Here is a 24,311-nt window from a genome sequence, read left to right on the forward strand (position 1 = left end):
TTTGGGTTTACCTGATGTTTCCTCATGATTAGATCTGGATTACTTATTCTTGGCTAGAATACCTGATGGCTGAGATTCTGTCCATCTGCCCCTCAGCAGTGATGCTAATTTCAATTATCTAGTTAAGATGACATCTGATTTCTGTACTGGTTTCTGAGTTTGTCTTTCTTAAAACTGCCTCCATCTATCTCTCATACGGATACATGGGATTAAATTTAGGGCTCACCTGAATATTTCAGGGTAATCTTCTCCTCTCAATATCTTTAACTGAAACACCATATAGGGCATAATTCCATTTTTGCCATATAAGGTAATATTTATAGGTTGTAGGGATTAGGAAGTGAATATATTTGGAAAGAAGCATTTTTAAAACCTATCACAATAACCAAGGTTTGTTTTTTTTTTTCTCTTGCAAAAATTGTTGCTTATAAAAACATTTCCTAAGTATAAAAATATTAGCTTGGAGTTCCCGTCGTGGCGCAGTGGTTAACAAATCCGACTAAGAACCATAAGGTTGCAGGTTCAATCCCTGCCCTTGCTCAGCGGGTTAAGGATCCGGCGTTGCCGTGAGCTGTGGTGGAGGTTGCAGACGCGCTCGGATCCTGCGTTGCTGTAGCTCTGGCATAGGCTGGTGGCTACAGCTCCGATTTGACCCCTAGCCTGGGACCCTCCATATGCCACAGGAGCGGCCCAAGAAATAGCAAAAAGACAAAAAAAAAAATTAGCTTTTAGAGATATATGAGCAAAGTCAGCATGCCTGTACAGTTCTTTCTGGAGGGACTTTGGATCTCCTTTTTTTTTTTTTTTGGAGGGGGGAGAGGGGCCCACACCTGTGACATATGGAAGTTCCCAGGCTAGGGGTCGATTCAGAGCTACAGCTGCCGGCCTATGCCATAGCCATAGCAACACAGGATCCAAGCCACATCTGCAAACTACACCACACCTCATGGAAAGTCTGGATCCTTAACCTACTGAGCAATGCCAGGGATCGAACATGCATCCTCAGGATTGTAACCCACTGAGCCACAACAAGCACTCTCTCCCCTCTTTTTTTTTTTTTTTAATGTGAGATTTCAGGTGAACAAAGCAGCAACTTGGAATATCAGAATATATCAGGCAAAAATAAGAGCATCTTCTTAGGTTCAAAGAAGAGAATAGGACCCATTTCTATAAAACCTAAAAAAAATGCACACACACACACACACACACACACACAATCTTAGTTATGTCAGTAAAGCTGCTGTTTCCTAATAAAGTGTTGAGAAGTAGAACTAGGTGGATATTTTCACATATGGATAAACGTCACAACCCTAAACCCAGAACACTACTCATTGAGGCATTCCCATTCAGGAACAAGGAAATCAATAATCTCTGCTTTTCTTTCTTTTCTTTCCTTCCCTACTTTTTTCCTTCCTTCCTTCCTTCCTCCCTCCCTCTCTCTTTTTCTTTCTTTCTTTCTTTCTTTCTTTCTTTCTTTCTTTCTTTCTTTCTTTCTTTCTTTCTTTCTTTCTTTCTTTCTTTCTTCCTTCCTTCCTTCCTTCCTTTCTTTCTTTTTTTTTCTTTCTCTCTCTCTCTTTCCTTCCTTCCTTCTATTCTTTTTTTGTCTTTTTGGGGCTACACCCATGGCATATGGAGGTTCCCAGGCTAGGGGTTGAATTGGAGCTGTAGCTGCCTGCCCATACCATAGCCACAGCAACACAGAATCCAAGCTGTATCTGTGACCTACACCACAGCTCATGGCAATGCCAGGTCCTTAACCCACTGAGGGAGCCAGGGTTTGAACCCTAGCCCTAATGGATGCTAGTCAGGTTTGTTAACTACTGAGCCATGATGGGAACTCCTCTGCTTCTATTTCACATTGTTCTAGATGTATTAGCTAATTCAATTAGATTAGGGAAAATAGTCAGGGACCCAAGAATTGGAACATAAGAAATAAAACTAACTCTGTCTGCAGACCACATGATAGTGTACTTGGAAGAATCTGTGAGGAGCAGTAATAAAGCTAATTTAAATAATAAGGGAATTCAGCAATGCAGTAGGATATAAAATTTACATGCAAAAGTCAATAACATTTGTATAGTCAAATAATAACCACTAGAAGACATATTGGTAGTGGAAAATTTGACTTATAATGGCTGCAAATGTTAAACAATAAACTTAACAACTGCTCAAGACTTGCATGAAAGAAACATATAAACATCCCTGAAAGGCACAAAATTAGACTATGTCACTGATTTTTGTAGTGATATGCTTTTATTCCTTTTTTTCTTTTGCACATCTTCTATAGACATTTTCTTTATGGTTACCATTGGGCTTACATGAGACATAATTACCCATCTACTTTATTCCATTCAATTGACATCTATTGAATTAACAACCTGAATTCAATTACATACAGATACTTTAAACTGTCACTTCTCTCCCTCCACATTTCATTATTGATATTGATATCACAAATCATATCTTTTTATATTATGAACCCATTAACATATCTTATAGTTGTAGTTTCTCAATTCCTTTGTCTTCTTTTTTTTTTTTTTTTGTCTTGTGTCATTTTAGGGCCGCAGCTGTGGCATATGGAGGTTCCCAGGCTAGGGGTCTAATCAGAGCTATAGCTGCCGGCCTATGCCAGATCCACAGCAATGCCAGATCTGAGCCATGTCCACAACCTACTCCACAGCTCATGGCAATGCCGGATCCTTAACCCACTGAGCAAGGCCAGGGATCAAACCCTCAACCTCATGGTTCCTAGTCGGATTCGTTTCCACTGCGCCATGACGGGAACTCCCTGTCTTTTAACTTCTATGACAGCATTAAAAGTGATTTATGTATCACTACTACAGTATCAGAGTATTCTGTATTTGTTTGTATATTTACCTTATGAGTGAGATTTCTACTTTCACAGGCTTCTGTTTTAGTATATAGCGTCGTTTCATCTCAACTTGAAGGGCTCCCTTTGGCATTTTTTTGTTAGGCAACTCTGGTGGTGATAAACTCCTTCAGCCTGTTTTTATCTGAGAAGTTCTATTTTTTGCTTTCATATTCGAAGGATGGTTTTGGCAGACAGAATATTCTGGTTGGCAATTTCTTTTCTTCAGCAATTTGAATACTTCATCTCACTCTCTCTGACCTGCAAGGTTTCTGCCAAGAAATCTGTTGATAGTCTTAGGGAGTTTCTCTTGTAAGTGACAAGTTGCTTTTCTCTTGTTGCTTTCAAAATTCTTTCACATTTGAAAATTTGATTATATGTCTCAGTGTGGATTTGTTTCAATTTATATGTGTTATATATAGTCCACTAAGATTCTTAAACCTAAATGTTCATTTCCTTACCCAGATTTGGGAAGTTTTCTGTCATTATTACTTTAAATAAGTTTTCTGCTTTTTCTCTCTTATCTTATGGGACTCCTGTAATGTATATACTGCTCCACTTGATGGTGTCTCAAAGTCCTTTTAGATTCTTCACTCTTTTTCATTCTTTTTTCCTTTTGTTCCTCTGACTGGATGATTTCAAATGACCTGTCTTTGAATTTGCTAATTCTTTCTTTTGCTTTGTCAATCTGCTTTTGAACCCCTCTAGTGAATTTTTCAGTTCATTTATTCAACCTCCAAATTTAAGTTTGGTTCTTTTTATATATTTTCTATCTTTTTGCTAATGTTCTCATTTTGTCATAGAACATCTTTATGATAATTTTTTGATTTTTTTGTCAGGTAATTCATATAGCTCCATTTCCTTACAATTGGTTTCTAGAGATTGTGCTCCTTTGGTCATGTGCCTCTGTTTTCTCATGTGTCTTGTACTTATTGTTCAGGTCCATGCATTTGAAAAAGCATCTACTTCTCCCAGTCTTTGAGAAACTGGCTTTATACAGAAGATCCTCACTATTCAGCTTAGTTAGACATTCTGGGGGCCTCTGAAAACCTTAAGGGGATTGTAACTTCTAAAAGCCTGTGAATGTAGTTTCTCAATTAGAGAGGTGTACTTGTTTCTTTCTCAGTCTCTCATCATCTTGTTTCTTTTGTGACTGTCTGAAACACTACAAGTTCTGGTTCTACAGTAGCAAGCTGCCCTGATCCTTCTTGTTTTCAGTGGCCAACTGGCATCTGAAGTATACCAGCTCCCTGTCAATGCCCTGAGTTAGACAGGCAGACAACAGTGGTTGGTATACTGAAGCACTGGACACAACACCATTGCTCTCCCTCCCCCCAAAGGGAGAAGCCACAAATTGTGCCCTTTCTCTCCATCACAGCAAGCTGTGCCTCTTGCCACTCTCCACCCTTCTTTCTTCTCAGGGACCTCAGACATCCAAAGATACAGCTCTGTCAGGGCTTCTAGTGAGGCAAAACAGAAATCTGTCCCTTGGGCAGTGCTCAGAAAAGCCAGAACACTGGAAGAATGCTCCATTCTTCTATGTCCCCCCAAACAAGAAGTCATGATCCAGGGCCTTCTCACCTTGGCCCTGGCTTGAGGTTAGAGACTGATGTAGTACAGTGAAATTTGCCTTCTTACCCATTTAAACAGGGCTTTGCACTTGCTGGGCTACTGCAACTTCTTAACCGGAAACAAAGGCATTTTGGTCTATATGTAATTGGATAAGTTGGTGTTTCTCTGTGGGAACAAGCATTGGGACTTTTAGTCTACCACCGTGCTGGCATCACTCCTTCCAAATTCATGTTTAATTTAATTAAAATTCATGTGCATATTAGGTCTGGCTATTTACACTAGAAGTACGATTTCAAATTATTGATGATAATTCCATGGCAATAATAAACAACTTGGTTTTATCTTTCTGAAACTTAGCTCAAACACTATGTCAGAAAACCTGATAGTAAGGACAGGAGTTAAGGGGTGTAGCTATTAATTTCTTATGGTAACTCCAACAGATTACCACAAACTTGGCTTAACACACAGTTATTTTCTTACAGTTCTGGAAGTCAGCAGTTTGAAAGCAGTTTCCCCAGACTGAAATTAATGTGTTGGCAGAGCCTTGCTTCCACCAGAGACTCAAGGGCAGAGTTTCCTTACACTTCCCAGCATCTAGAGCTGCATTCTCTGTGTTCCTTGGCTAGTGATTCCTTCTCCATCTTCAAAGCCACTAAGCAGCACCCTATTTCTGAAGTCACAATGCCTTCTCTGGACAAATTTCTCTCCATTGCCTTCATATAGGGATACTTAGGTTTGGATTTAAGGCTCAGCTGGATAACCCAGGAGGATGGCCGTCACGAGACATGTTTCTACAATATTTTCTTAGCCTCTTTGCTTCTATTTTCTATGCTGAAAACTCCATCTTGTCCTGCTTTACTTTAGCCCATCTTCCTGCTTAAAAATCAGCTGCAGTGCTGGTAAATGACTTAAGCTTAAGAACAAAGACCTAAAGGCATAAGTTATTCATAGGGTCCGCTGAATAAGGACATAATGCATTGGTCTAGGCATGTGACCTGTGCAGATTGGCATGCCATTTGCACACCATGATATGTCCTCTTAAGAATAAAAGAGGAGCCTCATGGCCCCAAGGGGTTTATGAGGGGTCATTAGCTGGATATTCATTAGCAAGGAGAACCGAGGTGCACACCTAGGCACACAGGGTTGCTGCAGATAGGCATGCCCTATGCAGAAGCACAATGGTGATTCTCTAGAAAGATATGCATAGATAGCTGATGCCAAGCTTCCTCAAATGCTAATGATTGTTAAATGCCTAAAGATCAGAGTAAAAGCTTAATCAGCAACCAGCTATGTGACTTTTAAAATAACTTTAAAAAAACCCATATCCTGCACCTACAACCCCTTTCTCACTTGACATAATCCTAAAAAACACAGTAAAAGCAGTGTCGTTTCTTAAGGCGGTGCTTTTGGTCCCTGAGACCTTGAGTCCACCAGTTCCCACCTTTACTTAAGAGAAATGTCTCTGTGTCTTGTTTTATGCTAACTTTTTTCCTTAAGTTACACAGCACCCGATCTTCAGCCCCATCCTGCTAAGCTGGTCTCGGCAGATGGCCACACTTCAAGATTCTTAATCACCGCTTCAAAATCTCTTGCATATAAAAGAAATCTCAGGTTTCCAGGGACTGGGTTCTAGATATCTTTGGGAGTCGTTATTCAGCCTGCTACAAGCTATGTTCTGTTGAAGCTGAATGTTAATTTCTTGACATTCAGAAATTCTTAGATAAAGTTTTTCCTTAAACAATCTGAGGATGGACATTGTTTAATGTTACATTCCTGAATGCATCTCAAAATTAAATCACTGCCAAATTTAAATTATAATACACTTGACCTTATCTTATTGGCTTGAATCCCTCTGTTTTACCACAAAAGTACTTTTTTTTTTAATGGACATGCAGTATATGAATTTAGCAAAACAAAGAACTTCAAATATAATATGAGGAAAATTAAACTCATTATCTATAAAGATGAGTTTCCTGTCAATGATATGTCAACAAAATGCACCAAGAACCCTCTGGTCATGATTATGTGTCCACTATAGGATCAAACAGCAGAGAATCATAAGAAGTCTTACCTTCACTGCACTACTTTCACTTTGCAAAGTAATAATCCATATTACCTTTCTTCAAAAGGAAATAATGAAAGTATTCAACCTCCTTTCTAAATACATACATTCAAATTTGACAGTGTCTCTGTAAAGGCCTCATTTTAAAAGCAATCTATGCTCACTGTAGGAAAAAAAAATGAAAATAAACCAGAGAAACACAGACTGTTCATTCTTTATTCTGCCAGTTTTTAAATATGAATTACAAATAACTCCATTACACTATTACATAATTTTATCAAGATATTTTTATAAAAATTATGGCACATTCTATTACTTGAAGTTATCATGACATTTTACCAATTCTCCACTTCTGTTCAGGAATAAGAAGAAGAATGCCTCCCAAAGATATCCCCATCTAATCTCTAGAACCTGTGAATATGTTACCTTGGGGAATGGGACTTGGCAAATGTGGTTAGAGGAATGATTTTGAGCTTCAGAGATTATCTCATGTTATATAATCATTAGGGTCCTAATAAATGGTAAAGAGAGATGCAGGAAAGTTGGGATCAAATCCAGAGAGAGATCTGAAGATGCTACACCAGTGGCTTTGAAGATGGAAGGGACCACAAGCTCAGGACTGCAGGTGGCTCTGGAAGCTGGATCAAGTGAAAATATGGACTCTCCCTGAGAGCCTCCAGATGGAGTGCAATCCTGCCAATACCTTGATTTCACCCCAATTCAATTAGCCTTATTTCAGTAAGACTCATTTCAGGCTTCTGACCTCCAGAACTGTAAATGTGTGTTTTTCTAATCCACTAAATGTGTTGTAACTTGTTACGGTAGCAATAGGAAACTAATGCATCACTATTCAAACAGCATAGTGATGGTGATCATTTCAAATAAATCTCTGGGCAGTATTGGCTGTTTCCTTGGATAAATTCCTAAAAACTTTTAAGGTATGTATTGTGAAAAGGGTGTCCAGAAAGTTTGTGCTAAAATAAAGATACACTGATAATGAGTAGGAGGACTTATTCTCTGTTTCCCAATACTGAGCATTACCATTTAATTTTTCTAAATAAATTGATAGTTAAAAAGCAATAGTTTTATTATTTTAATCAATTTTCTTAATTTAGTAGTATGGATGAACATATAAGCTATTAATCATCTGTAGTCTTTAATGAAATACATTTTCATAGTTAGCCACTTTTTCTATGGAATATATATACTGTTGAGTCAATTCTGTGTTTATTAAAATTAGGAACTCTAATCTAAGAAGTAAATATTTTCTTCAGGTTTTTCACACCTTTTAATGTTTTTTTAAATAATACTTTAATGAGTAAAATTTAATTTATAATATATAAAACCTATATATTTTTCCTTTGTAATTTCTTTTATGCTAACATACTTTTTGCCCCATAATACATGAAATCTTAAATCTATATTTTCTTCTAGATTTTACAAATGAGTTTAATCTTAAATTTTAACTTAAAATTCATCAGAAAAAATTTTTTGTGAAAATGGGAGTAGGACCATAATTTTATGTATAATTACAAGTACTTGTATATATGTCTGTGCTAATACCATGCAGCATAATTTTTTTTTTTTTTTGTCTTTTTGTCTTTTTTAGGGCCGATCCCACGACATATGGAGGTTCCCAGGCTAGGGGTCTAATTGGAGCTGTAGCTGCCAGCCCACATCAGAGCCACAGCAATGCAAGATCCGAGCCGCATCTGCAACCTACATCACAGCTCACGGCAATGCTGGATCCTTAACCCACTGAGCAAGGCCAGGGATCAAACCTGCAACCTCATGGTTTCTAGTCGGATTCGTTAACCACTGAGCCACAGCAGAAACTCCATCATGTAGTATAAATTATTGTACTTTCTCTGCTCTTGGTACTTCATAAACTTGATGCATTCTAGAAATTAGGTGAAGTACTAACTACCATTATTCAATTTGTAAGTGTTGAGTCTTATGTGGACAGCACTCTGCTAACATATTTCCCTATGTCAATTCTAGAAGAAAAATAATGTGTCTTGTTCTACTTTGTATCCCTAAAGATTTGCACAGTGATTGGCACACAATATAACCCTGTATTTTTTGCTGATTAAATGAATTTATTGAAAGACAAACCAGACAAAGATTGACCTAAGGGAGCTCCGCTCAAAGGGTTACAACCTGACTAGTATCCACGAGTATGCAGGTTTGATCCTTGGCCTCCCTCAGTGGGTTAAGGATCTGGTGTGGCTGTGGCTGTGGTGTAGGCCACATCTGCAGCTTCAGTTTGACCCCTAACTTCAGAAATTCCATACACTGCAAGTGCACCTTAAAAAGAAAAGAAGAAAAAAAGGATGGATCTGAAAAAGAAACCTGAATATTTGAAAACAAGAACATTGTAGAACTGCAATAAATTCAAGAGTTTTAAATATATTTCCAAACCTGATATTTATAATAACCCAAATAATGCTAATTCTAAAGTAGCTGTTCTTGAATTAAAACTAAGGTTTAGCAAGTGAATTATAGATTGTAAGCACCTCAGAACTGGAGGTTCATTACCAGCCTAGCGTAAAAACTTTCATTTACAGTCAAATCACTATATTCCAAGGCAACCCAGGTGCTCTTCAGAAAACTGACTTACTGAAAAGTTCTTTATTCTAAGCCAAAAAATGATTTCCCTATGAATTGAAAAACCCATTGGCTCAAATCTCTCTCTTCGAATCACAAAGAACAAAGCAAATTGCCTTTCCCCTGATAACCTTTCAAATATTATTTAAATGAAATCATCATATTCTTATTTGTAAATATTTTTTTAGAGTCACTGTATTCCTGGGTTTTAGAAAAGAGAATAGAAATTAGCTATTTGAATTCTAATCTCATCTGAAATGTACTCAGTGTTTACCTTGGTTGAAATGTCTACTCTAGTCAAACGTAGGTCAGTAAAAATATTATGGTAAGTAAGGTGTGTCCAGGGACAGACAGACTTTTACAAAGCATGAGAATGGGCATTAAAATTGTGATACAGCTTCAGGGAAGGTACCATCGTTAAAATCATAACCATCATCACCACCATTATCATCACCACGTTCAACACAGTCCTATAATGTTTACAAGATAAAAACCCTGCTGTAACTGTTTTAAAACAGCAACTCATCTTACCCAGTAACAACTTTCAGAAGTAGGCAACGTTAGTAATTCCCTGTTACTGATGAGGCACTGAGGCAGACAGACTCTTTACCTTGCCCAGGGTTAGACGGGCAGGAGGAGGCAGAGACCACATGAAGCAAACCAGGGCATTTGGCCCAGGAAACAGTGCTCTTAACCACCACACTATTCTTCATGGTTCTGTATTTGGTTTTGTTGTTGTTGTTTCATATTAGTGGGTTTTAAAACAACATCCATTGAGGACTACTAGCCTCACTGAAATATTGCCTAAGAAGATGCTGACTGCTTATTATATCTGTAGTTAGAAATTCTGTATGGCTTTCTAACCAAATTGTAGCCAGGCCTGAACCTATTTTTGACTCTCCGAGACTAATTAATAATCTCATGTCAATACTAATTTGTCTCATCTATAAGCTTTTATAAGTAGAAGACTTCAGCACTCTGGTTTGCCTGTGAAGCTCCTAGGTCAGAACAGAGAGTTTGCACTCCGCTATGATTCCTGTCAACTTAAGGAACTGGTTTCATCTTGCCATGAATTCCTGCTTTCTTTTCCCTTCTCACACCCATCCACTAAAATGCTGATAAAAGTCTTATTAACTTCCAAGGTTCCAAGGTATAAACATGAACTACAAGATGATTTGGAGATTTACACACCCATGAAGTTAGTCAAGAGGAAATCAATCTCTCTCTCTCTCCCTTTTTTTTTTTTTTTTTGGCTGCACTTGTGGCATGTGGAAGTTCCTGAGCCAGAGACTGAAGCCGAGACACAGCTCTAACTAGAGCCACAGCAGTGGCAATGCTGGATCCTTAACTCACTGAACCACGAGGGAATTCCTCAATATATCTATTTTATATGAGCTTACTGTCTGGTTTTGTTTTAGGCAAACAGGGACTCATTTTATGTGTGTGTTAAATATCAAAGAACTCATTACCTAGGGAATTCAAGCAGTATTGTCTGCAAACACATTTCTCACTCATTTCTGTGTTATGAGGCCTTATTTTACTTCTTCTGTTTGCCTCTCACCATAGCTAGTCCTCCAATGTCCCTGTAAGGCAGCATCACACAGAGCAAACTCTACCTCCTCTCACCCTCTGGGTGACTTTGTACCGGCTGGTACTAAACATACCCAGCAGTTTTTGGTACTCATGTTCTCTCTGTGTTTCTGTAAACTGTTTGCCAACATGGAGAGAGTCTTAATTCATCTGGAAGCTCCACAGGGTCTAGTATAAGGAATTTTTAGTTATCTGAAATGTGAAAAGAGAGATAATTTGAGCACTTGCTTTTACTCCAATTGAAATGGTATTCTCCCATTCCAAATATGCATTGTTGATTTCACATGAAGTCCAATATTAGAGACCAAAGGTAAAAGTACCAAATGAAGCACAGGATCTCTGAGTTCTCTGCTGAAACGCCACACATACTACCTTTCAGAGCTTTAGGCGAGGGCTATGATAATTAAAAATTGTTGTCTAAATGTCAAATAAACATCTTGACAATCCATATCTGATAGATTTATATAATTATATTATGCCAGTTATTAGGCTTATGATTTCTTACAAACTTATATTCTATGAAAACTAAAGTTAGCAATTTGGATGTAGACTAAATATAGTAGATCTGTAGATTTTAAGGACATCTGTGGTAGCTTAAAATAATGCACAGTGAAAACATATTTTGTCCAGTGTAGGCAGAGATAAAACTAAAAAGAAAATGTCAGTATTATCACATTAAAATATATCCATGCCATCATTTACTTCAGACTCTTTGCAAACTAACCCGGAATAATCCAAAGCAGTTTCAGATAGTTTAATTATTTTCCAAATGATGGATCTCAAAGATCAATTCATGCTATATACCTGGTTTAATGTAAACTGTCTATTATAGATTTAAAAAATTTCAATTTAATGGATACTGTTACATTTTCACAACTACTTTGTAAAAGTTACTTTGGGAAATAGAAGTGATGTAATTCTTTTGTGTCTTTGTTTGCCTGGCTTTTAAACTTTCACAAGGCAGCTAAGCAATGTGACCAGAGATCAAGCCTCAGACCCACCTCCTCAAGATGAGAGGGTCCCATGACTTTTAAAATATGCTATTAATTATTCATTTCCTTTTGTCAGTGACACTGATGAAACTCTAAATTGATGTTTCAGAGTTATGGACTACGTTTAAAGAATATAACTTCTTATCTGAGTGGAAAATTAACTCTCACCTCCTCTTCCTCACTGTGTGTGTGGCAGGTGGGGGGTGGGGGCCCATGATCACACACTCACTTTGTTATATTTCTTTTTTTTTTTTTTCTGTCTTTCAGGGCCACACCAATGGCATATGGAGGTTCCCAGGCAAGGGGTTGAATCAGAGCTACAGCTGCCAGCCAATGCCACAGCCACGGCAAGGCGGGATCTAAGCTGTGTCCGTGACCTACACCACAGCTCATGGCGACATCAGATCCTTAACCCTCTGAGCGAGGTCAGGGTTCAAACCCACATCCTCATGGATGCTAGTCAGGTTCGCTAACCACTGAGCCATGATGGGAACTTCAACTTTGTTATATTTCTTATTTTATGACCAATCTCTCAAATTTCAAGTGCCAGCATATTTTAGATAAATGCGAATTATTTCAACCTTCCCTTTCCTAAAAGTTTTGTCATCACTATGTCCAAGGAGACATGATCCCCCTACCCCTCAAGTGGGAAATTCTTGCTCTGTCATTTGATACAAATGTTTGCCTCTCTTCACTCTTCCATGGAACTCAGCAACATTAATGAATGACATAGCAAATATAATTTATGAGCAATACTGTGTTCAAGAGAATCTGCCCCTAGCTGATGGATTATTTAAAAAATTTGGCAATACGCTCTATCTTCTGATATTGGAGTTGGAGAAAGCTGGCTTCTACCTAGAACACTGCTGAGGTTGACCAAATGTTGTCTCAGATTAGGGTCTTAGGTTATGATTACATCAGGTCAGAAGGAACTGCCCTGTGTGAAATAAGAAATGTGATTAACCTCTTTTCGGTGGAGTGGTAGGAGTAGAGAGCAAAGTCATCCTAGTCCTCCTAACTAGCTATATAACCACTACGATTTGTAACTCTAAAAGCCTCTTATTCCAGAAAGAATACAGATATATTCAGAAGGTTTGAATTCACTGAGAATGACAAAGTAATGCAATGTGAAAAATATTATAATCACATGATATCAAGAAGCATGAAAGAAACGTAAGAAGTTGTAGGGGTTAAAGCCATGGAAAGCTTACAATCAGCTGGGATTATAAAGTAAAGTGAATAAATAATTTATTTTCTTTTCATGGGCAAAAAAACCCACTGCATCCTTAACCTGAATTGGGAATTTATTTGGAAAAAATTCTTCTGTAATTCAACCTTAAACTTTTGCCCCCTGAAAAATTAGGCAATAAGGGATTGAAACTTGAATGCAAACTCTTTGCTACCTCAGACTATCTTTGAGTTATGGTTTTTAAAAATATCCACATCACCATAATTTAGTGATCTCATTTTACCTCATCTTATAGGTAAAATGTATATTTTAAGCATAACTAGTGCTTGTAAAAGGGTGCTCAATATTTATGTTTTATCCTTCTACAGAAGTGAATAAGAACTTTCCAGAATGTTCACTTGGTTTCACGTCATTTCTAGGAGGCAGGGAAAGAAGGATGATATCACATTCATGGCTAAGTTGAAATGTTCGAAAAGTTGGGAGCAGCCATAGTGTTTGGGTGGTTTTTCTAAAATCAACAGCCGAGTGTATATACTTACACGTGGCTCTGTTTCTATATTTTGTTCTATTCTAGTAGAACAGCCTCTGCTCAAAGTAGAAGAGCAAGAGAAATGCAAGTATTCTACATAATGGTAACTGAATTTTGGATAAAACTTTACTGTCAAATTAAAATACAAGTTAAATCCAGATTAAGTCGACCTCTGTTCTCCTGCTAGATATCTTCTTGTCCTCATGGTAAAGGTCAATGTTCTTTTGACTCATGCATATACCCTAAAAATACTTTTGTCTTCTGCATAACACTATCTCGCTTAACTCTACCTCCCTATTTATGCAACACATGGCAATGTGCACATACATTCTCAAAAGAAGAAGCAATACCAGAATGACCTACATGGTAAAAACGTCCAGCGTATCTCCAGCAGTTCTGGCCATTTCAAAATAGGTTTGCAGGATGGTGACAGTTCCAGAAAGTGCTTCATGACCACAGCCGCAGAACAGGGCAACGCCAGCATAGAGCAGGATGGTGGCAATCAGAGAGGCGTAGGGGATGCCTCCCAGGCATTTAATACAGCACTCAAAACACCCTGCAAAAGACCAACAGAAAGAAAGTTAGACATGAATATTTTTGGCAATCTTTTTTCCAAACTTATGCATTATAGAAAGTATAGCTGCATTTATAGAGGATATCAGGTCAACCATGTACAAATCCTGGGTGTCCTGTAAGGTATAAAAAATCAAGTTGTTTAATTGTAACCCCATTCTCCACAGACAAGAGAACACTTGCTTCTGCTGATGGCTGCCTTTTTTACCCCCAAACCAACAGAAGCCCTTTCTTCTCCACATAGCTTTCCTATAATAACTAATCTTCTCTCTCTATATAGATGAATTTCATTTTATCTTGAAGCTTCTGCTCTCAAATTTTCCAAGTTTTTAAGTTTTTATTTCCATGACATGTATTCTTTTGAACGCCCCATGCCTATATCTTTTAAACAGTGAGTCAAGAACTGTTAGTTGTGTGTGAACCCAGCTCAGTGAACATTGACCAGAAATTTTTAAAAGTGAAAGAGAATATTTGTGTGCAGGTAGAAAGGCAAATTGTTCTAGAATCAGATGTTTATTTAGTGCAGATGTTTATTTAATGCTTGTTATTTTCGTAGTGACCCATAATGTGCAATCTATCTCTTGTTGTGGTGCATGGTAAATAAAAAATGAAAAAGACATTGGCAACATAGAAAAGAGAGACCTGGACCGGTTAGAATCCTAACTCCACCATGGTGTGTTTTCTGGCAAGTTTTTTCTTTAGAATTCATCATTTGAAAAAGGGTGACAGTAAAAATTTCCCTCAAATGGTTCTTGTGAGAATTATATGAGTTGACACAGAAAATGGTGCATAACATAGAGTAACTACACAGTAAATGTTATGTCTACCATTATTGGATATAATTTTAACTATTACTAGTATTAACTATATTGTATATATATGATTTCCAAAAATTGTTGGACCACCATCATTACTTTTGCTTTTGGAAATTTCATCACTTTAGTCTTTTATTTTCAAAAGATGGCTTTAAAGTAGTCTGAGACATCAGATAACCCTGGTTGTTAATATTCAAAATAAGTAAATATTAGAATTTCCTAGCCAACTGTTAGATATCTTCTTCTAAGGGGTTAACTAGAAATGCTTAGGTTTATATGTTTTGCAATAAGAAATACCGATGACACACTATTTGCCAGCCACTGATGAGAAAGGAACTTTTAGGTTAGAGGGCTGACAAGCCGAAAGGGACCCCTAACGTAATCGAGTCACCTCATCCACCTTCATCTCTCACTGCTGCTTCCCCATACATAGTCTATCCCATAGATTTGCTCCTACTTTTTCCCCTTTGAAAATTCTTTTTTTTTTTTTTATCTTTTTGCCATTTTTGGGGCCGCTCCTGTGGCATATGGAGGTTCCCAGGCTAGGGGTCGAATTGGAGCTGTATTGCCAGCCTACACCAGAGCCACAGCAACGCAGGATCTGAGCCGCATCTGCAACCTACACCACAGCTCACAGCAACGCCGGATCGTCAACATACTGAGCAAGGGCAGGGGTCAAACCTGCAACCTCATGGTTCCTAGTCAGATTCCTTAACCACTGCGCCATGATGGGAACTCCTCCCCTTTGAAAATTCTTGATCGGATTCCCTTTTGTAATACTGAACCTTCTAAAAAACTCTCCACATAATTGACTTTTCCTTTCTTCAACACATAACAAATGATATTGGAAAATGGACTGTTATTTATTGCACCCAATTAAATCATAAGAAGATGTGTGTTCATTTTATTTATGATGCGTAGATGTTTACAGCAACATCTGAAACATGTGGTGATTGCCAAGTTGCTGCATGAAGTACCTTTATATGCAGAGGGTGGGCTAGTCTGCTGCTCTAATACTGATCACTGAACTAGGCTTCCTAAGAGAATTAAGGATCATCTCGCCTGTCCCAGGAGAGGTTAAAAAAAGAAGCCTGAACACCTCCCCACTGCATAGCTCTTGATTTTACAGATAGAATCATTCTCTGAACACTCCTCCCCCAATACACACACACACACACACACACACACACACACACAATGTGGGGAAGGAGAAAAGGTTAGAACAGCTTGACACGTCATGTGATAGGAAGAAATTTCACTGGCAGATGGACGAGACCAGTGTGTATAGTATCTGAATGTCATTGAACAGAGTTTTGAGTAGAGATGAACAAGGTAGCAGAAAAATCTTTGGACTGGTCTCTGTCTCATGTTGTAAAATTTGCATCTTACAGATCATTTGCAAATAAAAAAAATAAAATTTGGTATCAATCCAAAGAAGATTTAGACCTAATTCTGACAAGTGACCCAAATAGCCCATTATCCCAGATTCCATTCCTTTTGATTTCTCTTCCTATTATTTTTTTCTTTAAATTTTTTTAAAATTAAAGTATAGCTGTACAGTGGGAAAATAAAAAAAAAATAAAGTATAGCGGATTTACAATGTTCCTTCAATTTTTGCTGTACAGAAAAGTGACCCAGTCATACATATATACACATTCTTTTTCTCATATTAACTTGCATCACGTTCTATCCCAAGAGATTGGATATAGTTCCCTGTGTTATACACACATCTTGTTTATCCATCCATTCTAAATGTGATAGTTTGCATCTACCAACCCCAAACTCCCAGTCCATCGCATTCCTTCCTTCTCCCCCTCTCCCCCTCCCCCCTGGCAAACACAAGTCTGCTCTCCATGTCCATGACTTGTTTTTGTTTTGTAGATAGGATCATTTTGCCATATTTTAGGTTCCACACATAAGTGATATCATTATTCTTGAAGCATCTAAGTGTATGGGATTTCTACTGCAGACCTTGAGGTGTCAAAACCAGATTACAGTATTTCAATGAAACCCCATAGGAGTGGAAGCCAAATATACAGAAAAGAGTCCAAACACCAAATTCATAGATAGGAATTACTTTTGCTGGATCCTACACCTAAAGCTTTTAACAGAGTAGAGACAACATCAGAATGAGAATGGCTTAGAAGCAAATGAAGTGGTAAGCCCACTGATGGTCACCAAACTGCCATAGAAGACTTCCAATTAATTCTGTTACTAATTCAAGTCAGTCTCTATTTATTTCACATATTCTCCATTATGATTTAGATGGACCAATCTAGCCTCCAGGTAAGCAAGCCTAGTTACCTAGACTATATATTCTCATGGGAGGGGATGCTATTCGTGTCATAGTCTGTCACACTAAATAAAGCTTTAACTGAGGATTGACTTTTTTTTTTTTTTTTTCGGTCTTTTTGCCATTTCTTGGGCCGCTCCTGCGGAATATGGAGTTTCCCAGGCTAGGGGCTGAATTGGAGCTGTAGCCGCCAGCCTACACCAGAGCCACAGCAACTTGGGATCTGAGCCGCGTCTGCAACCTACACCATAGCTCAGGGCAACGCCGGATCCTTAACCCACTGAGTGAGGCCAGGGATTGAACCCGCAACCTCATGGTTCCTAGTCGGATTCGTTAACCACTGAGCCACGACGGGAACTCCAGAGGATTGACTTTTAAATTTAGAAAAAAAAAAAATGAGATAAATTTCAATTCGGCGTAAACCCAAACTGAAATATTTGAGTATAAGGCATTTCCGAATGAGTTTAAGATCTCTAAGTTAAATAGAAATGTTTCTTTAACTTTCTATTTAAATGCTGTCACTGAAATCTCTCAGAATTATAGCACCCCTATGGATAAGTACAAATTCCTCTATACCTCCATGATGGCCAGGTCAGCCTAGAATCTTTCTATTTCTGTCCTGAGCCTCTGTAGGACTTTTACTCAAAGCAAGAAACTTGTAGTATCTCATCAAGCCCACTTTGCCCTGGTAATGGCTGGATCCTAATTGCCCCCACTCTTGCACTGAATTGCCTACTGGATTTTAAAGAAGCCTCTCAGAGCTCCCATCTGGGGAAGCAGTGTGCCGTTGCAGAATTTTCTCCAGCTGCCAGAATCCCACGTAGCTGCTGGCAGGGGACCTTCTTTCCTCCCACAGTGAGAAACAGCCTTGGCAGAGCCGCACAGTCACCATAGTAACCGTGCTCCTGGGCCCAGAATACACTCCCAACAATCATCTTTTAAGGCTGAGGATTCTGCTGCCACCCATCACCAGGTTTTTTCTTCACCTCAAATGAGAAATCCGGCTATTAAATGAATATCAGTGAAAGCATAAGTCAGTGGAAGGCTGGCAATGGAGAAAATACCTTTCTTGAGAAAACTCTATTAAAAACAATAAAGATTCCTTCACACAGGAAACATTTTCAACATTAGATATGATGAGAGTAAGGCTTTTGATTCTCAAAGAGAGCTGTTGGTTGAAATATCAAACCCCAAATTTATATTCTACAGACCTGCAAAAAAGCATTTCTCATATCTAGTTCCCACTTGCATGCTCTCGAATGAATGAACACTATGCTTTTACTTTCCCATGAAAACAAAAGGAATTAAGAGATTTTCTTTTCAACACACTCTGAAATAGTAGCATTTGTCCAAAATTTTCAAAGAAAATGGAAGCTCTTAAGATAGCCTAAATCTTTTTTTTTAAAAATGAGATATATGATTAATGTGGTTTCATTTAAATGTTGTGAAGTAAACACAAGCCTTTGCCTTTGCTCACTCCACAAAGTGAACCAAAATAAATAAAGGGAAAAGACCCTAATTCATCAAGAAAAAGAGCAAGAGAGACAGACAACTGAGAAGAGAGGCCAATACAAGGATGGATCCTGGAAAAGAGATTGACGAGAGACAGGCAATTTATTCACTGATAAACTTTCCCCAGTACCACTGATCAAGGAACTGATTCTTCTTCTATCGACTCACAGTATCACTTCTGTTCTAAGTATCCACAGAGGTCTGAGTCTGTTTGTGGGCCATCTATTCTGTCCATCGGTATGTTGTCTGTTGTTCTATTCCCAGGCCATGGAGTTTGCCTTGGTGGTGAAGAAAATTCCCCCAACTTGCTCAGCTTCCTTACCTGTTTCATGCTTTTCACTGCCCTATTACATTAACATGTACATTTTAAAAATAGCTTGTCTGATTCCACAATTTACCTTATTAGGATTCTAATTGGTATTTTTACGTTGATTTTATATCTAGAAATTTTGCAAAATTATTTTTTCGACTCTCTAAATTCTTTTGGTTCTGTGAACTATTTTGAGTTTGTGTTGATAATCATCCCATCTGTGAAAAATTTGAGCTTTATCTCTTGCTATTCATTATGTATACCTTTTTACTGATCTTTCTCTTGACTTTACTCTGTTGTTTTACTATTAAGTGTGATGCTCCCTGTTGGTTTATTGGTTAAAGAAGGTCTCTTCAATTTTGAATTTTGTAATAGGCTTTTCCCCATCTGTTGAAATAATTTCATGTTTTTTTTTTTTTAAAATCTGCTATTTCAATAGTTTTTTCAATTTTAAACTAAACTTGCATTCCTGAGAAAAATCCAACTGAGTCATCCTGTATTTTTTAATACATTGGTGAATTTGTCATGCTAACATTTTGTTCAATACTTTTGTATGTATGAATTCACTTCACAAATACTTACTGGGCTCTCACCAGGTGCCAGGCACATAGCTAATTGCTGGAGCTGTGGAAGTAAGTCAAATAAACAAAAATCTCTATTCTCATTCTAGAGATGAGAAACAGACAATAAACAAGATACAGAAGTAGTATATGTGAGAATGTGAAAAGTGCAAAGAAAAGCAAAACATGGAAGAGGGGAGGGAAATGGGAATAATTCAGGGAATGACATTTTTTAAAAAGAATAATTGAGACGAAGGAGGTAAAGGGGCCATGCATGAGGCTAGCTGGGAGCAAAGGGTTCACAAACAGAGGAAAAGGACATGCTAATATCCTGAGGCAGGTGTATGTCTAGAGTATCCGAGGAAAACCTAAGAAGTCAGTGGTGGTAAATAGACTGAGGTTGAAACAAAAGAACAAAAGATGAGATGATGAGATTAAAAATGTCCTGTGAAGACAGGGATGTCCACATTAATGAATGTGACTGACATCTCGCTTTTGCTTTCTTGTTTTGGAATCAAGTTTACATTAGACGTGTAAGGTAGCCTCCTTTTTTGACACCTTGGGGTTGTTCATATTATGTTTAGCAGCACAATAAACATTTGGTAGAACCAGCCTGTAAAACCACCCAGACCAGCTGTGTACTTTGTGGGAAGAAGTTTAACTCCTGATCTAATTTGCCAATGACTGTAGAACGAATCAAGTTTTCTATTTCTTCTGAAGTCTTTTGCTAAGTTCACTTTTGTAGGCATCTGAAAACAGTGCAAGATTTAAAACTTAGGATGAAGTTTAACTTTTTTATTATTTTTAACTTATTCACCATCTGCATGTATTTCCTTTCCTTGTCCTTGATGATTTCATTTTCTTCCCTCTCTTCCTCTCTGCCCCCCACCCCTCTGTCCCTTCTTCTTTCTCTGTTTCTCTCTTCTTAAAGTGTACAAGTCAGAATAACATGTTTTATGCTCTATATTTGCTACAAAAAAAAAAAAAAAATCAAAAAGACTTAAAACATCACATTTTATTTTTTAATCAGGCGATAATATTTCCAGCCAAGGTTAGTAGTGGGGCTCTCTGGCCATTCTGAAACTCAGGCTGATGAAGGGAACACTGTTTTAAACACTGCCAGTCATCATGTTAGGATTAAAAATATCAGCAAAGTCTCACTCTGATAAAAACTCATGCTGCAGTGATATGTGCTATTTCTATTTCCTGTCTAATGGCCAGAAAGTCACATGCTTCCCCCTCAATCACACAGACAGAAAGCGCAATTTTACCATGTTTGTGAAAGAGAGGGAACATAAACACTTAGCCAATAGCCCTAATGGCAGTGGTAATAGTAATGCCAATGGCTTTTCAATATTATTATTCTTGTTGAAGAACTTATTTTGCATGTTTAACATTATGTTTTCTTAGTTTCTGTTCTTAAATTATTTATTTTGCTTTAACTTTCTGTTGGTGTATTTTGCTATATATAATGGATAGCAAATGGATGCTTTTGCTACCCATTTGTCTTGAAATGAACGCTGAGTTCATTAAGTTTCATTCTTTCTTCTTTTCTAATATAAACATTTAAGGAGATCAATTTCCCTTCTAATTTTGGTTGAGCGAATTTCACAAGTTTTAATTTGTAATTTTTTCTGTATTGTTCAGTTGTAAAAAGTTTCTAACGCCTATTGTGATTTGCTTCTGAAACATTATTTATATACCTGTTTTCTTTGATTTTCTTTAATTTCCAAATTTATGAGGTTTTTCTATTTTTCGATGTGTTTTGTGTTTTTATCAATTGCATTGCCATTGGAAAAAATGGTCTATAAGATAGCAATCTTTTGGAATTTATGGTAATTTATTTTACATTAAAATTTAGACTTGAGTTTTTGAGACTCTAGCAGAAATTAAAGTCACAAACTCAAAGGAGAGATGGCTTGAGGTTATAAGATTCTGAGGAGACAGTTTCCCCAGTCAACCCATCCAAGGTAAAGAACAGGTAAATTTTTTTCTGTTCTAGACAGAAATCTTATCATTATTGCTATTCTATGGGGTTTTTTTAAAAATTATTATTTCATTTTATTTTCCTGGTTCAGCTTCCCTTTCAGAGCCTTGGGTTTTGTACTGTGTGTATCAAGTTGATTCTGTCTGTTTCCTAATCTCTGCTCCCAGGACACCACATGTAAAGCCAAGGGGCCTTGGAACATCCAAGTGATCCTACAGCCTGTTTTTAGCTCCAAAGCTACCTTGCTTATCTTCTGAACTTCTCTTTTACTCCACTCTTGGCTTCTGAGGATTCTGCTTGCTCTCTCAATGTATGCATATGTAAGTAAATATATTTTAATTATATCTACATTTTAAATGTGTGTATTTGAGACACACATATGTTAATTCCACATTTTGTTTTACAAAAGTAAAGTTTTGCATGTTATTTAGTCTGCCAAACTGCTGGGAGTTCACTCTTAATTACAAAGGGACAACAAAAGATCACCAGGTATTTGAGGAACACTTCCAACTTGAAAGAGGGAAATAAAAATAAATAAACACAAAAAGAGCTCCAGAAATGAGAGAAAGCAGGCAGATGATGAGAGTTCAAATGGGTGCCCTCTCTTCCCCCATATATATTCCTATATACCTCTAGGATAGAATAAAACACATTGTATTCTTGAAATAAGAGTAGGTGCTAAAAATAGGTAACAGCAAAAAAGAGTTAAAAGGTCTCATTCAATAAAAATATGATAGCAGAAGTTTAAAATTTAATGGAAGGGCTAAAAGACAAAGAACAGGAAATCTACGAAATCTATGTCAAAGTAGAACAAAAGGATGAAGATGGACTTGGAGAGAAGAGATAAGCAATTTAGAAAATCAGATGAGGAAATCTAACTTCCACATCCAAATATAATGACGTCCATCAAGAAAGCAGAGAAAATGAAGATTAGCAAGTTATCAAGTTCTATAAAACTATCCCCTAGAATCCACAAGCATGCATGTCCAGATGGATAGGATTTTTCTTTATGGACTGGTTTCTTTTTTGCAGTCCTTACACCCCACCCCCCACCCCCATACGTACTGCTCTCTCCAGCCACGCCCAGGCCAAGACTAGAGGCCTGGGGTTGGGTGTGTGGCTCTTCCAGTTAAAGTGACTGGGGTCCTAGATAATGTCTTCAACAAAGCCGTCATCAGACAAAGGAAATGGGACATTATCTGCTAAAATGCAAGCGGATGATTTTGCAGAGGGCCTTCCTGAAAACTTGTAACAATTCAATTTGGCCTTAGAATCATAAGCGTCTGTGGAAATGTTAGTGGCATGAAGTCAGTCTGTGTTCTCTTATCCTATTATACAATGAATCAGTTCCTTTGGATAGAAATGGTCACCATTAAATTAAGACTTGACGGTACTAAGTTTATTTCACATGCTCCTTCCTTTGTTTGATGCCTTGGCTAGCAGCACATGCATGGGATAACTAAATCAATATACAATGAATTTTTTTTAAGCACCTACTAGTTCTACATGCTGAGTCTACAGGAGGGACAAAAAATATGATCTCTACCTCACAGTAGTGAGAAATAAGCCTACATACTGGTGGAAAATAAAATTAGAAATTTCCAGCACTTGCTCAAAAATTTTTCCAAAAGTACTCTATCTGAATATACAGTATTGCTGTGATGTTGTGATGTCAGGACGGCAAGCATCACCGTATACATCAACAAACCAGAAAGAGTGGCTATGCACTTAAATTTCAAAATTATTCAAAGAATGGGAGAAAAATGCCCTTGGTGTAAAATATAGCATGCTAGAAAAATGAGCAGTAAGATAATAGTTCAAAACTGTGCTTTTAAATAACTCTTTACACTGTACAGTTTATAGCAAACATAATTTCTAATACTAACCCTTTGATTGATGACATGCCCATCTACAGTTTTAAAACATCCTAGAATGTAGCTCAAATGATCACCAATACTAGCGACATTTTATTAACATTTTATTTAAAAACATGTCTAGGGAACAAAATACAGAGTTAAGGCAAACATCTGAATAGTTAGGGACAAAGTAGCATTGTCAAGAAAAACTCAAATAACAGGCTTTTAATGCTAAATATTTTAGTTATTACTACAATCCTGTGCTTAAACAATCAGTTCCTAATTTTAAAAAGAACATCTTGGAAAAGGAAAAGAATATGCAAGAGTTTGGAGATATTATTTTTATACCCTCCTAAGTTTGCGGTTGGGTACTAAAATCACCAGGGTTTTTGTCAAAAATAGATCCTAGGATCCTCTCTGTTGAAAACTTTGTGGTTTTGATCAAGTACGTCAGCTGATTCTGATGTACAGATGTAACGGCATATGGAAACCATGCAGTATTATATAAAATCATATTAAATGTCTAACAGTTTAAAATTAGTTGATAAACCAGATATTTATGTAATCCAGGGATTAAAAAGGATTTACTCTAAGAAGTTTGAACAAAATTGAACAGAGGATGCAGTTTATAACTAAATGACACCAATAAGAATTTGTTGAACAGTTTCAATGCATCAGAAACAGTGCCAAGACATTTCATGTATAGATGGGTGTGGTTTCCACAGTAACCCTATGATGAGGCCATAATAACAGATATGCGATTTCTCAGATGATTATTGAGGGCTGGTATTGAAAAGTATGGGAAAGTCTGTGTATTGTGGATTTTCCAGAAGAATAATGACATTTTTCTTTTTAAAATGTGTTTTTACTATGGAAAATGTTATATTAATATTTACAACTCAGAATTTAAAAATATATATATATATTTCACTAATTACATAACATTCTGTACTGGTCAACTTGACTTAGCCAGAATGTTTTGATTAATTAGACTA

General features: G+C 37.3%; 1 protein-coding gene across 2 annotated transcripts in view; it reads right to left on the minus strand.

Annotated features, from left to right (window-relative positions):
* The window catches only part of GPM6A (glycoprotein M6A), a 294,595-nt gene that overhangs the window by 33,083 nt on the left and 237,201 nt on the right, over positions 1-24,311 (minus strand). For both annotated transcript variants that reach the window (XM_021075300.2, XM_021075299.2), the window contains exon 2: positions 13,774-13,966. In XM_021075300.2, coding sequence (XP_020930959.1) covers positions 13,774-13,966 — 193 coding nt within the window. The remainder of the gene's footprint in view (positions 1-13,773; positions 13,967-24,311) is intronic.

The sequence above is a fragment of the Sus scrofa genome, chromosome 15, assembly GCF_054392235.1.
Source record: "Sus scrofa isolate SSC_HxYL_T2T_F1_AM1 chromosome 15, Sscrofa_HxYL_maternal_Yorkshire_Landrace_v2.0, whole genome shotgun sequence".
Classification (NCBI taxonomy): domain Eukaryota; kingdom Metazoa; phylum Chordata; class Mammalia; order Artiodactyla; family Suidae; genus Sus; species Sus scrofa.